The sequence below is a fragment of the Vicugna pacos genome, chromosome 4 (genome assembly GCF_048564905.1).
Source record: "Vicugna pacos chromosome 4, VicPac4, whole genome shotgun sequence".
NCBI lineage: Eukaryota > Metazoa > Chordata > Mammalia > Artiodactyla > Camelidae > Vicugna > Vicugna pacos.
Window position 1 is genome coordinate 34,659,366 of NC_132990.1, and position 12,863 is coordinate 34,672,228.

Genomic DNA, 12,863 nt, shown 5'->3' on the forward strand with positions numbered 1-12,863 from the left:
CGGTTCTGGCAAGAAAAAGAGTTCCATTAAAGGCGACAGATATTTGTTCAGGTCCAGAGGAGAAGTTTATGATTCCTGTAGGAGAGTTATTTGAACAGAAAATGACACCGGTACATTTTGTTCCTTCAAGGAGCTGAGTGACACTTTTAAAAGAGAGAGAGGGAGGCTGACTTTTGGTAACTCTGCTGATAAAGCAGCGCTCGGTAATTTTTGAGAAGGAATTTTCAGGGTTGTAACGGAGCCGAGGGCAGGACAAAAAACACAGGAAGCGGACTATGCTATGCTTGCTTCCTGAAGCAAGGAGGCTAAACTACTGTTTTCACACTAAACTCTGACTTGCTACCAGAGGGCTCACCTAAGTCAAAGACGCTCTTCTCAAATAAACGCCTTTGGATAGGAAATATATTTATTTCTCATGCAAACATGTGTAGAATTAATTTACATGCTAACGTGATAATTCCTAGAGCACTTCTGACCAACCCTCCGACTTCAGATGGAAGAACTGAAGCGTTACGTGTACCGACAGGGCAAAGAATGTGTGCCTCGGCACCAAAACACTGCGTGCGCACGCGCACCTGCACACACGCACACACAGGTACTGACACTCACTACAGAGAAAAGTCAAGTTCCGTCAGAAGGAAAAGATGGCCTACAGGAAAGGATGCAATTTAAATGAGAACAAAATGTTTTTAACCGAAGAGTGGGTGCACATCTGAGGCAAAGCGTTCATATTGCAGAAATGTATTTATGCTACTACTAAATAAAGGTCAATTTGTCAAAATTCTGGTTTTATGAAGAAAAGGTGACTTAAAAGTAAAAATAAGTAAGATTCTGACAATTTCCTTTCAATTTTCATAGGAAAAGGAAATTAGACTACAACAGTCAAGGGAACGAACATGTGTGAAAGAATTTCTGACAGGTGATTTTTGCTCAAACCAAGTTGATGCTATTATAAAGAGATTTTTTTTAAAGACCTTGCTCAAAATCCTCGATCAAGACAGACAGATACACTGGACCCTTCCAGTTAACAGTGCTAAAGGTTAGTAAGCCAGCCTCTCAAAGAGGGGCAAGAAGGAAGAGAGTTTTTTAACTGTCTTTTACAAATGCCTAAAGGCCTTCATCTAACCCTTTTTAAGGGATACATTTAACTAATCTCTGTGGTTGGACAATGTATCTTCATATAGGCAGAAGTTAGCCATTGCACTATAACTGAAGAAGATAAGAAGGCCCATGCAAAACCCTGCCAGGGCAAGCTTAAGCTTCTTCCAAAGACAGCCATGAGAAAACTCAGGCCAAAAGACCCACCAGCTTTTTGGACCCAGAGTTGCCAGATCAATCACTTCAGAAGCCAGGCAGCTTTACAAAAGAGGAGACATTTATCAAGTAATAATAATATGAAGAAGAGCCATTCCACCACACTCTGCGATGCTTGTAACTGAAAAGATACAGACATTCATTTTTTTTAATTGATACAGGTGTGGAGTACAAAAGCTTTGCACTGGAACAGGCTAAATAGTACTACTTTGCACTATCTACTTTGGGAGACCAGCTATGAAGATCATTTTCCAAAAGGGGGCTAAAATGAGCTCATTACAAGAAAGGCCTGCAAATAAAATTCTGATCAAAATGGTAAAATTTAGGAGTCAGTAAGACACACAAACACACACACAATGCAATACAGGCTTAAAAAAGAAAAAAAATTCAGATGTATTTCTAGACATAGAGAAGGTCTACATTATGAGGGTAGTTCACTGATTTAACAAATGGACTGGTAACTGTGTACCTTTAAGGCAGGAAAAAAATGTTAGCTCTTAGGAAGTCAGAATTTTTAGAGTAACCAGGTGATACCCACCCCTCTGTCCCATTTATTGTCTTTTAAAAAAATCCTCCTGACTTTTTTATTCAATAGCAACATAAAGGACTGTATATGAATAGATTTTTTTTGTCCTAAATGAGTACCTAGGGCTAATATTTGACTTCATACCACACAGCAATTATTCCCCCAAAAGAATCTGCCTATCAACACTGAAATATCAATTGATGATGGGTATCGAGCTCTCCAGGGATACATGAAAAGCTGGCAACAGCAACATAAAAGCTCTTAATTGAGGATTAGTAATAGCAGTGAGAGTCAAGTTATATTCTTCATCCAAAAAGCTACACACACTTAATGGTAAGTTACTGTGATTTCTTTCAGAGTATTTCTCAAAGCTGATAACTTAGTATTTTAATATAATAACAGATGAGTCATGTGTTTTCCAAGATTAAGGTAATTTTTGTAAAGGGTTCCTAGACATTCTTTACTAACATTCCCTATAATTTTTAACCTCTAATTTTCTTTTAAATTAAATCATACTTTGGAAATAATAATAATCACTAATGCGTATTGGAAGTCTTTGTATCATGTTCTTTTCCCCCTATAAGAGCCACTATAATACCTTCTTTTAACATATGAGGAAACTGAGTCACAGAAACAGAAAAAAGAGTTAACTGGAGGAAGACAACAGAGCTAGTTAGCGGTAGAGCCTGCTTACTGGCTAACTCTCGAAACCTCGGTCTTAGCTCTGTTTCATCCTGACTCGGTTCTTACCGGACTCTCCTTTTGGTTGACGTTAACCACTTACACCAGGTATCTGCTGACTACGGCCAGCAGGCCAGACCCCGCCTGCAGCCTGTTCTCACAGTTTCCCTGGAACACAGCCAGCCCACTATCCTCTGTGCCTGCGCTCACATTGGGAGGGCAGAGCTGAGTAGTTATGACAGAGACTCTGTGGCCCTTTACAGAAAAGGTTTGCTAATCCCCGACTTAGATAAATGTGCCTAATCAGGTGCAAATGAACGTTTCTGGAGTAAGAGTTTAAATAAGGACCCCATATGAAGACACTCACATAGGGCCTACTCCAAAAGTTGGACCAAGCCACAGACCAACAAATGTATGAACTAACAAGTCAAAGAATACGTTATACAGTATCATGAGATGTGTTGTTCCTGAAGGTCAGGCCAACAGATGTGCTCAACATCTGAGCCACTCAAAGTCACCAGTCAGGGACAAATGGACAAACCAGGACAAAACACTGTATAATCTCAGTGCTGGATGCCTGCTTTCTTGCATCTCTAGGAACTCTGGGCTGGGCTTTTGATCTTGGCATGCTATAGGGGTGGATAAAACTTTTCTGACTGAATAAGTGAAAGTTACAGTCCTGCCAACCTGGAACCCCCCAGAGGGTCCTCATTCCTCAACCCAGTGGCAAACAAACTCTTTCCTGTGACTTGGTTCTAAAACCATCCTCAAGCCTGAGTATTCTGCCTCTGCAATTCTCCTGAGGCCTTTCCCTGGTCCCATAGAAAAGAATGACCGCACCACCAGGAGACACGGGACCCCCGAAGCTTGGTGGTGCCTGCAAGGGCATGGCAGCGTGACCTGCCCATCCCCACCGCGGGGCGGGGTGCGTTACCTATACTCCCGCTCCTGCAGGATCTCCACGGGGTCCAGGCCTTGCGGTTTCTGAATGGGGCTGATGCGGCTCTGCTTCTGCTGCAGCTGCAGGATGGGCGAGGGCTGCCCCGGGGCCGGCTGCGGCACGGAGGGTCCTGGCACGGCGGCCGCAGGGGGCGGTGCTGCTGCAGGGGGCGCGGGCGAGGGCCGGCCGCTGGGCGCGGGCACCGGCAGCTTCTGCGGGGGGCTCGGGCCGCTCAGCTCTGGCCCCGGGCCTGCGGGACAAGAGTGACATGGGCAGCTCTGGAGGGAAGGCAAGCCAGGCCCCCACCTGGCCTGCCTGCTGCCCGCCCCCCCCCCAATGCCCAGCTTTGGGGACAACTAAACATCTCAAGAGAAGGGAAAAGGAGGGTAGGAAGGAGGATGATGAAGAGGGGGGAGGGGAGGAAAGGGGGGAAAAGAAAGGAGAGAGAAAGAAAAAGAGAACCTGGCATCCCTCCCAGAGGGAAATGGCATTCATTGATGAACACCGGCCAAACGGCCCAAAACTGACGCTTAGGTAACAAACTGATCATGGAATGGGCCCGCCAGCTTTTAATGTAGGCCTCAGTGGGTTTTTAAAAAGGATGGCAGATGCATTCGGCGTTCTGGAAAAGTAAGGGAGACACCCAACCATCAGATGCCATTTGGGTGTGGTCCCAAAACCACATTTTGCAGACTGCACAAGCCCCTTGCCTCCCAGTCAGGAATAGCCCTGCCGTTAGACTCGTGCTTCACAAACACAGACAGCAGCTCGCCGGGTCCCTAATGTGAACTGAAAGGGGCACACCTTCTTTAACGACCTAGAAAGTATATTTCAGGCTTAATCAGTGCATCAAGGAAACAAACTTTTTACTACATGTTAGAAGGTATTTCTCAGAACATTCAGTGTGAGGGGTGGGGGGAATCTGCTCATTCCACCTAATAAAAACTATCAACGATTTAAGAGAGCGTATTTCTCATGTTATCAGAAGAAAGGGATATGTAATCATTAAGGATATCAAAATGCACTTGGTACGTTAATATAAAGCAATCTTCTACATTAAACTTCATATGTTTAAACTGCTTGCTAGGTCTGGACCTAAAATAAATATTCCATCTCTCCTCCAGGTGAATGTTTACTTATTTCAAAATTATAAATAAGATTACTGATGCCACCAGAGGACTTAGTAAATTAAAAAAAAAATCTCAATAAGCAGATGCTAAAACCTCGCATAGGCGTGCATCCTTGCAAGTATTTTCTCTGTCCATTCTGTGAAAAATTAAAGTTATTAAATGGTAACAAAAATAATCATCTCTATACTTCAGAGCGACTTAATAATTAACCATACAAAGACATACATTATGAAAAATTAAGACATATTTATTCAATTTCCAGCAAATACCATTCAGAAACGGGCTCAAATAACAATGGAAGTATGGCCATGAGCAAACATTTTGACAGGAAGAATGTGAAGGATTAGAACAAACTGCTTAGGAAACTAGTGTGTGTGTGTGTGTGTGTGTGTGTGTGTGTGTGTGTGTCTGTGTGTGTGTGTGTGTGTGTGTGTAGCGTTACTGGTCTAAAAAACCCACTACCTTTAATGAAAAGAAAATCCAGGTCTTACTAAGGTAATATTGTACTAATTACCTTAAATTCAGTTCTCAACGTGTTTGTCCTCCTTTCAAAGTTTAAATAAGTCATCAATAAAATCCATAACAGAGCAATAGTACACATTTCACTTACTCTGGGCACCTTCTTCTTTATCATTATGGCTTGTATATGTCCATGTAGAAGTCTATGCCGACTCCTTGAGGTATACTTACTCATTCAAGTCACTATTTCTAAAACCACACAGTCAAAGGAAGTTATCCAGAGCATGTCTGATATCCCTGGTTCCGAATCTAGTAATTTTCAGCTTATGACTCTGAACTAGACCCGATACATACACGGCTAGCCTTCTTTAATCCATAAATACAGAGACATTCTTATCTGGTTGAAGAATCCTTAAAATTGAGGAGCAGAGAGAGACCCAAACATGGACCTAGGTAGTCCAACCTCCAATCTAAAACAACCTGCTGTGAACTAAACAGGTACATTTAAAGCAACCCGTATCTTTTCCAAAAGAACTGGTAAGTTGCACCTCTGGTGCCGTGTGAGCCTGAGAAAGTTCCTTAACCTCTGGTGCCTCAGTTTCCACTTCAGGAGAATAGGGACAGTAACAGTGCCTACCACAGAGAGAGGCAGTGAGGATTCAAGGAGACAATGGGGCTATGTGCTCAACCCTCAGCTCTGGTCATCACTGTCACCAAGGACACAAAGGTAAAGAAGTTAAATATTCAGCCTTTCAGAAAAACTCCATGGCCAAAGAAAGACTTTCCAGGAAATTTGGTTACCGTATTAGCTGGCCACTTTGAAAGTATGCTGTTCTAGAGCAAATTCCAAAAGGCTTCTATGTTTTAATAAAATTCAGCACAAATACTCAGATAGGTCGGCTTTCCAAGTGCTTCCTGCTAATTTTCTATCAGAGTCACTTACAAGCAAACTCTTTTCTAACTAAACACTGCAAGTTCCTTTACTGCGTGGGTCTGTTTTCTCCTCTCTCCAACAGATTATATAAAAACTTCTATTTAGAGAGGCTAGGGAACTGAATGCACCTCGCTGCAATTACACGTGCCGGAAGGCAACAATCTATCCACTAGGTGTTATGCCTGCCCCGGGGGTGCTGAGCTGCCTGACTGGATTTGCTCTCTTATCAACACAAAGCATCTTGACAACAGACACTCATGGTAGGCCTGATGATAAGAACTTGCCCCAACATCTTCAGATAGAAGACAAATTACATTCTTTAGCTTATCTCCTACTCCCTCTCCGACATAAACAATTTAGGTTTAATTGTCAGAGGTATGAAATGTTTCTGTTTTCCCCTCAGCCCTTGCCTTAGAAGTCAAGGTAGATCTATGCCCTGACACTCCTGAGGGGCGTCCCGCTGCGGTTAAGGAGGGGCTGGGGCTGTGGAGGTGTCTTTATTAGATGCCTGCTTTTAAGAGACAGGTAAACTAGCTCATTAAGTCTCACATGTACAGAATTTCTGCATTGAGCTCCCACTTCACCTTCTGGCACACAAGGATACTTATGCAAATAACAGTCTGTGCGTTAAATCTAAGAATCTGAGTGGCTGCCAGAGGTTGAAAAAATAAATGTAACACTGAAGTGTATTTAAACTGAGCAGACTAGAGACATTAGATAACTGGGGGAAAAAAGGTGGGGGGTCAGAGCAGGAGAGGGACAAGCCCTGAAAAAAGTCAACAATAAAACTTACTTTCTACCATGAAGTCCTTCCTACCCACCGCAAAGAAAAACCTGAAACTTTTTCAGTTCCTATTTTGAATTTGGCTTTGGCCTCTAAAAAGAAAAATGGATTGAAATTGAAAGAAAACGATGGGTTTGATTTGAGCGGAGCCCATGGCGGGGAAGAACTGAGGAGTCATTTGTTCAGGGAGCACTTCTTCCAGTCAGACTGGAATTCTCTGGTTGGCGGCTACGATGGTGTCACTTTGGGTGAATTGTAACTTTGGAGTAGGTTTGAGGCAGATCACTCCAGCCAAGAAAGATTCTCTGCACATGAATAACAGCAGCAAATGGGACAAATGAAAAACAGAATCACCGCTACCTCCAGAGAAGTAGGCAGACTTAATTTTTTCCTTAAATATCAGCAGAGGTATTTATAAGCAATTATGCTTCTTTATGGGGTGGGGGATACACAATGATTAATAAAAGTAACATTCATTTAGAAAAATTATTGTGCCTTCTTTTGACTTGGTCTAAATACCAATCCCCCCCCCCCAAAAAAGTCTTTGTCAAATCAGGTCATTGACGCCCTGTGAAATCAGACATTTGTGGACAAATTCAGCCACGGAGTCAGACACAATCTCCCTCCCAGAGCCAGGAATGGGTCTGCTCTACTGGAAGACAGTATCCTCTTCCCTCCTTATTCACAACGTCCTTGCCCACTCCAGCACTATCTGCCCAAATATTTTCATTTCTAATGAAGCCTGACTGCTGAAAATCCAAAAGACATGGGCAAAGAGTAATAGAATAAATTCCTCCAAATGACAGGAGCCTGGAAAGGACAACTGGAGCTAGGCAAAAAAAAAATGGAGCCCTCTTTTCTGGAGACGATCCCGAAAATGCGCTGAGGATTGTGCTGATTCTGAGAATGTGAAAGTTTTGTTATGTCCAAGTGTCCAGAGGGCTAAAACTTCATCCTTTAAGCTTGACTACTTCATCTGGTCTCATTATTTTGACTCTGTGTGAAAATGTTTCTCAAACAAATCATTCAGCTTCCTGCCTTCTTAAACAACACCTTGGAATCTTCCCCTGCTGCATCCTGTCATTTTTAAAAACACCAGTGCTCATGGAGGATGCACTGGTCAAGGGGATGTCCCAGGACAGGCTACAATGCACGGGCAAGTATGATTGTGTGACGAGGTCCCTCCCCGCTACCTTTTGGGAGGGACTGACTTTGCTCCCTCCTGCTTAAACTACCAACTATCTGATTGTTACCATTCAGTCTCTACTGGGAACGCTTTGAGTTACTGCTCCTCATGTACTACTGAGACACAGCACTGCAACACCACCAGCATTGCTGACACTGGGTCTAGAGCATGTGTTAAAAGGCTCGCAGGAAGGAGCTGAGATAATTTTCCTTTGTACACACAGGAGTGAAAGGCCTGAGACTGGTACACAGACCTTGGGACAGAGTCTCGCCCTGATCAAGAGCCTTCTGGTCATGAAGGAGCCAGCACGGGGAGGGGGTTAAGGACATGGGCTGTCCAGGCAGACCACTGGCGTCTGAATCCTGACTCTCCCCACTCTAGACGTACCACGTGTGCAAGGTACTCATCCCTGAGCACAGTGCACAAGGCAGGCTGGTAGGCATTCAGTAAGTATAAGTCACACACCTACACAGACATACATGCTTTTTCTTCTCTCTGGCTGCATTACTGAGAGCTGGAGTTTCTGCACTGAGCATCCAAACGACCATCTTATGCATGGTTTTCTTGTACAGCTTTTTCAGTCCCTGATGTCTGGTCCCCTGTGCTCCTCCACCTACCAGAGCACGGCGGTCCACAGACAGAAATCTGCAGATGACATGATACTTTCTTGCTCTTTAAAAACCTATTCCTAAGGCTACATCCACAATTAACAAGATGAGTTTATCCTTCAAGTGGGTAATTCTAAGAGCTTCCTCTACCAGAAAAGAACTATTTACATACTCGAAGGCAGACTATTTTAAAAAATACAAATAATAATATTTTAAAAATACAAATAATATTGTATTTTAAAAAATACAAATAAAATTACAAATAATTGGAATAGTTCCCAATTCTAGGAAGAGGACCAATATTGCAAACTAATGGCAACGATCAGCTGTCAGGGCTTGCCCAGATGAGAGTGAACCATTCCCAGGAAAGGGTGTCAATGACAAGGAAGCATTTTGGAATTCAGATTCCCTAGGATTCAAATTCTCCGGACTCCAAAGCTCTAGTTAGAAGAGAACCATAAACACTTCGCTTATCCAGTTGCTAACAAAACCCTTCCCAGAGAAAAGAACGTTCACGCAAGGTCATCTTACAGCCCCCTGGAGCTCTGAATTTTGTCACTGGGATCAAGTCAGACACCAGAGGGCCATACAAAGGACTACCTCATCTCAACCTGTGACATAATGTCATGGCTTCAGACATGATGCCAGGGGATGCAGGAAATAGGCCACGTGGATTCCATTACTCTATTTAGTATCAACAAGTGTTACCAATGCCTCTATCATGCAGTGCCTCTTACAAGAATAATGACAATTATTTAAAAATAATCCCACCTGGGCAAGCTACGTTATACTCTCATGCCAGAAGACTCTGTGTCCTCTGAGAAACTGGTAAGCAGCTTCCTTCTGAGTGGTGAGAATGAGGTACCTGACTTTCCTGACTGCCAGGAAGCCCGCGCCATTTTGGAAGCCCAGGCACCACAACCGCGAGCACTCCTGTGGCCCCCACGCCGCCGACCTCCCTGACCTCCCTGACCTCGAGCTCTACATCCCTCTGTTTCTGACTTTCTCCTTGCTAACTCCTTGATTGCAGGTACGCTTTTTGGAAGCCGCCCCAAATGTTTTTCACAACAAAAAGGGGTAGAGCTAAATAAATCCACAGACATGAAATGGCTCAGGAACGGCAGATTCGAGGAGGGCGTGGTGGCCGCTGGAACCCACCGGGTGGGGTGCCGGGACTCAACCTCGGGTGCGTGGATGGGCTTCGGACAAACCTGGAACCACTTGGAAGGGAAGGCAAAATTCACCAGGGATGGACGGCACATTTTCCCCAGACCCACAGCTGGCAGCAGGGTCTCCAAAGGCTAAGAAGCACTGCTCTCGACTCCACAGCAGAGACCGAGAACCGAGAACCGTGGCCACCTACGTGAAGTAAGACAGGGGAGCCAGCGAGGCACAGCCGCAGGCCGCGCCGGCCAGCCCTGGGCTGATACCGCCCGGCGCTTGGGCGCGGGCAGCCGCCGCTCCCGCCCGAGCTGGACCCCCGCGCGGTCAGTCGGGTGGGTGCCGGTCAACCTACCAGGTGGCCTGCTGTAGTTAACGAGGGCCGGCTGCGGCGGCGGCGGCGGCGGCGCCTGGGGCTGCGGCTGCGGCTGCGGCGGCGGCGGCGGCGGCGGCTGCTGCTGCATGCCGGGCAACGTCCTCTTCCCCTGGACCGCAAGCTGCAGTGTTTCGGGGAGCGGCTGGCCCCGGGCCAGCATTTTGTAAGCCAGAATCTGCGCTCGCAGCTGATGCAGCTGGACGGGACTGAAAGGCGAGGGACCTCTGCTGGGCTGGCTCATCGCCTGCGGGTCGCCCGGGATGAGGGGCCCCGGCTGGCTCGGGGGCATCTGCGGTGGAGTCGGGCCGCCTCCCGAGAGGGGGCTGGAGACGTGCTCTGGGGCTCCCAAGGGCGACGGGTGCGGCGACAGGTAACCTAGAACAAAACACAAAAGGAGAGATCAGGAGCTGCCCCCGAGGACCCCGAAAGAGAAGCACCCCTGATTCTCTGGATCATTTTCTACAACAGCACCGTCTGAGGGAAATGGAAAGCCTATGTAATCTAATCATTAGGGGATCACACACAATTTGAACTTTATATATATCAAATACATAGAATTTAAACTTTTCTAGTCATCATACTAAAAAGTAAAAGAAACAGACAAAAGTAATTTTAATCATAGGTAACTGAAATCAAAATACCCCGAATATTATAATTTTAAAAATATTTAGATTAAAATATAAAATTATTAAATACATTAAATTTAATACAAAAATTATTAGAGAGCTATTTTACATTCTCTCTTTCATACTATGTTATGGTACAGTCCACATCTCCACTGCGACTAGCCACATTTCAAGTGATGGACAGCCACACGTGTCCCAGGAAGGTAAACTGGTAGCGGCTAGTGTACACCTATCGGAAGGGCACCAGGGGACAGTGTTATACATTAAAAGCTGCTCCAACCTCGAGAACAGAACCTGAAGGTGTCCGCTATACCACAGTGCGCAATGGGGAGTCTCTACTGGGGATATGACTTGGCTTATTATCATGCACTTTACGAATAACTCGCCATTATTGAGGGCCTCCACTGCTGTAGGCACTGTGTGAGGCACTGGACAGACGATTTTAGCAGAGTTCTCCCTGGAAGCAGAGCCTGATGGAAGGACTCTGCACAGCGGACTGATCCGGAAGGTGTGAGGACCCTGGCCGGAGCGTGCACAGGTGACACAAGGAAGGGCTGGCAGCTGGTAATGGGTGTACAACTATGCCAGACGCTGCAGAGGGCGCCTGACGATTAATCTCACACAGAAGCTCTGGGATATGAGGTACATGACTGGCCTCCAAATTATCCCAGGGGAGGGGTGAAGAAGCTGTTGTAGTTATACTGTTAGGATCGTTGCTCACTGGTTCTGACTCTGGGATCCTTAGTCCCCAAGGACTTTGCCATGTGTGAGTAAAGTGGGCTCAAGGTGAAATGGTAGTGTGGCCAGTGGACACAAGGCTGGTGGGAGCACTGAAATGGGAAGAAGAATTAAAGGGATGTGAGTGGAGTATACACTTTTTCCTCAGTCCTCACAACATCCCCAAGAAGATGTTTCTTAGCATCTCATGTTTTAAAACAAGGAAACCGTGGCTCAGAGAGTACACGAGTTACCCCAGGTCGCATAGTTAGATCTTGGTAGCTCCCAGATTCATTTGGTTCCAAGGTGTGTACTTTTCCCTTAGTCTAATACTAATTTGGTTTTAGAAAAATAAGTTAAAAGCCTGAAAGTTTCAAAAATTTTCTAGAACCATTTACAAAATAATATAAAAATGAGAATAATCTATTTGGGTTATAAGAGATCTAAATGGGAAATTTAAGAATGCTTTTCTGGGGGAAGAAAAGTCAAAATGCATGAAAATGTCAAGCAACTTACTTCAAGAAATGGCCGGGATATCCTGGCCAAAACCTTCCTGGAAAAACATACGACTGAGCATGGCTGAAGGGAGATTCAAGAGGCAGGAGAGGATGGAATGGCTGACTGCAGCCCAAAAGAGTATCCTCAATTCAAACTGAGTGCTAATTAATCAACTCAAAGGTTGGTCCTGAGACACAATGTCAAATGTTAGATTAAAGGTCTTTGCCTTTAATAAATGCACCTGTGTCACAACTATCATAAAGGTCATCACATTGGTGGTTATTAGGAATCTGCTGTGTGTTTGAACCTATGTCAGGGTTTGAGCTGAAACAACTCTGAGCATCCATGTGGAATCACAGAGGCCCAAGAATACGTGACCCACACTGAATGTGGACATACTGTCGCCATTCGCAAGACTAGAGAAAATAAAGGAAGGAGTTACTTTTATCTCAAGATGCCATTTGGAGAGGGAAACAAATGTAGCCCGATCCCCTAAGACCAGGGTGGGTTTTGTGGTATCAGTTGGTGAGATGTAGGACTCCATTCCCCAAATCCCCACTCATAAGGGAGCACAATAATCACACGGCCATTAGGGTTCGCACTGGTCACAAGTTAGCTGAGAAAACGCCCCTGAAATCAGTCTGCAAGACGAGCAGAAAGTTAAACTCCGCGTGTTATTTGTAACAATAAACATGTAGAGAACATTGATAGCATGCACTTAACTCCATCACTGACACTTTTCCTTCTTAAGTGAGGTTAACATGCACCCCTTAATTGTGATGCTGGTGCAAAATGGTAGTTTGTTCCTTATGAAAGCACCTTCTTAACACCTTTTTGGCCGACCCTGCATCTACCAAAGGAGGAAAACCTCCTACTAAAGCTACTGACATTTTCATGGTAGAAAGGATACAACCAAGTATTAA

General features: G+C 44.9%; 1 protein-coding gene across 8 annotated transcripts in view; it reads right to left on the reverse strand.

Moving 5' to 3' along the window:
* Positions 1 to 12,863, reverse strand: part of SMARCA2 (SWI/SNF related BAF chromatin remodeling complex subunit ATPase 2) — a 160,286-nt gene that overhangs the window by 127,159 nt on the left and 20,264 nt on the right. For all 8 annotated transcript variants that reach the window (XM_072959542.1, XM_072959544.1, XM_072959546.1 and 5 more), the window contains exons 4-5: positions 10,079 to 10,474; positions 3,456 to 3,711 (exon numbers count right to left, since the gene is read on the reverse strand). In XM_072959542.1, the coding sequence (XP_072815643.1) occupies positions 3,456 to 3,711; positions 10,079 to 10,474 (652 nt within the window). The remainder of the gene's footprint in view (positions 1 to 3,455; positions 3,712 to 10,078; positions 10,475 to 12,863) is intronic.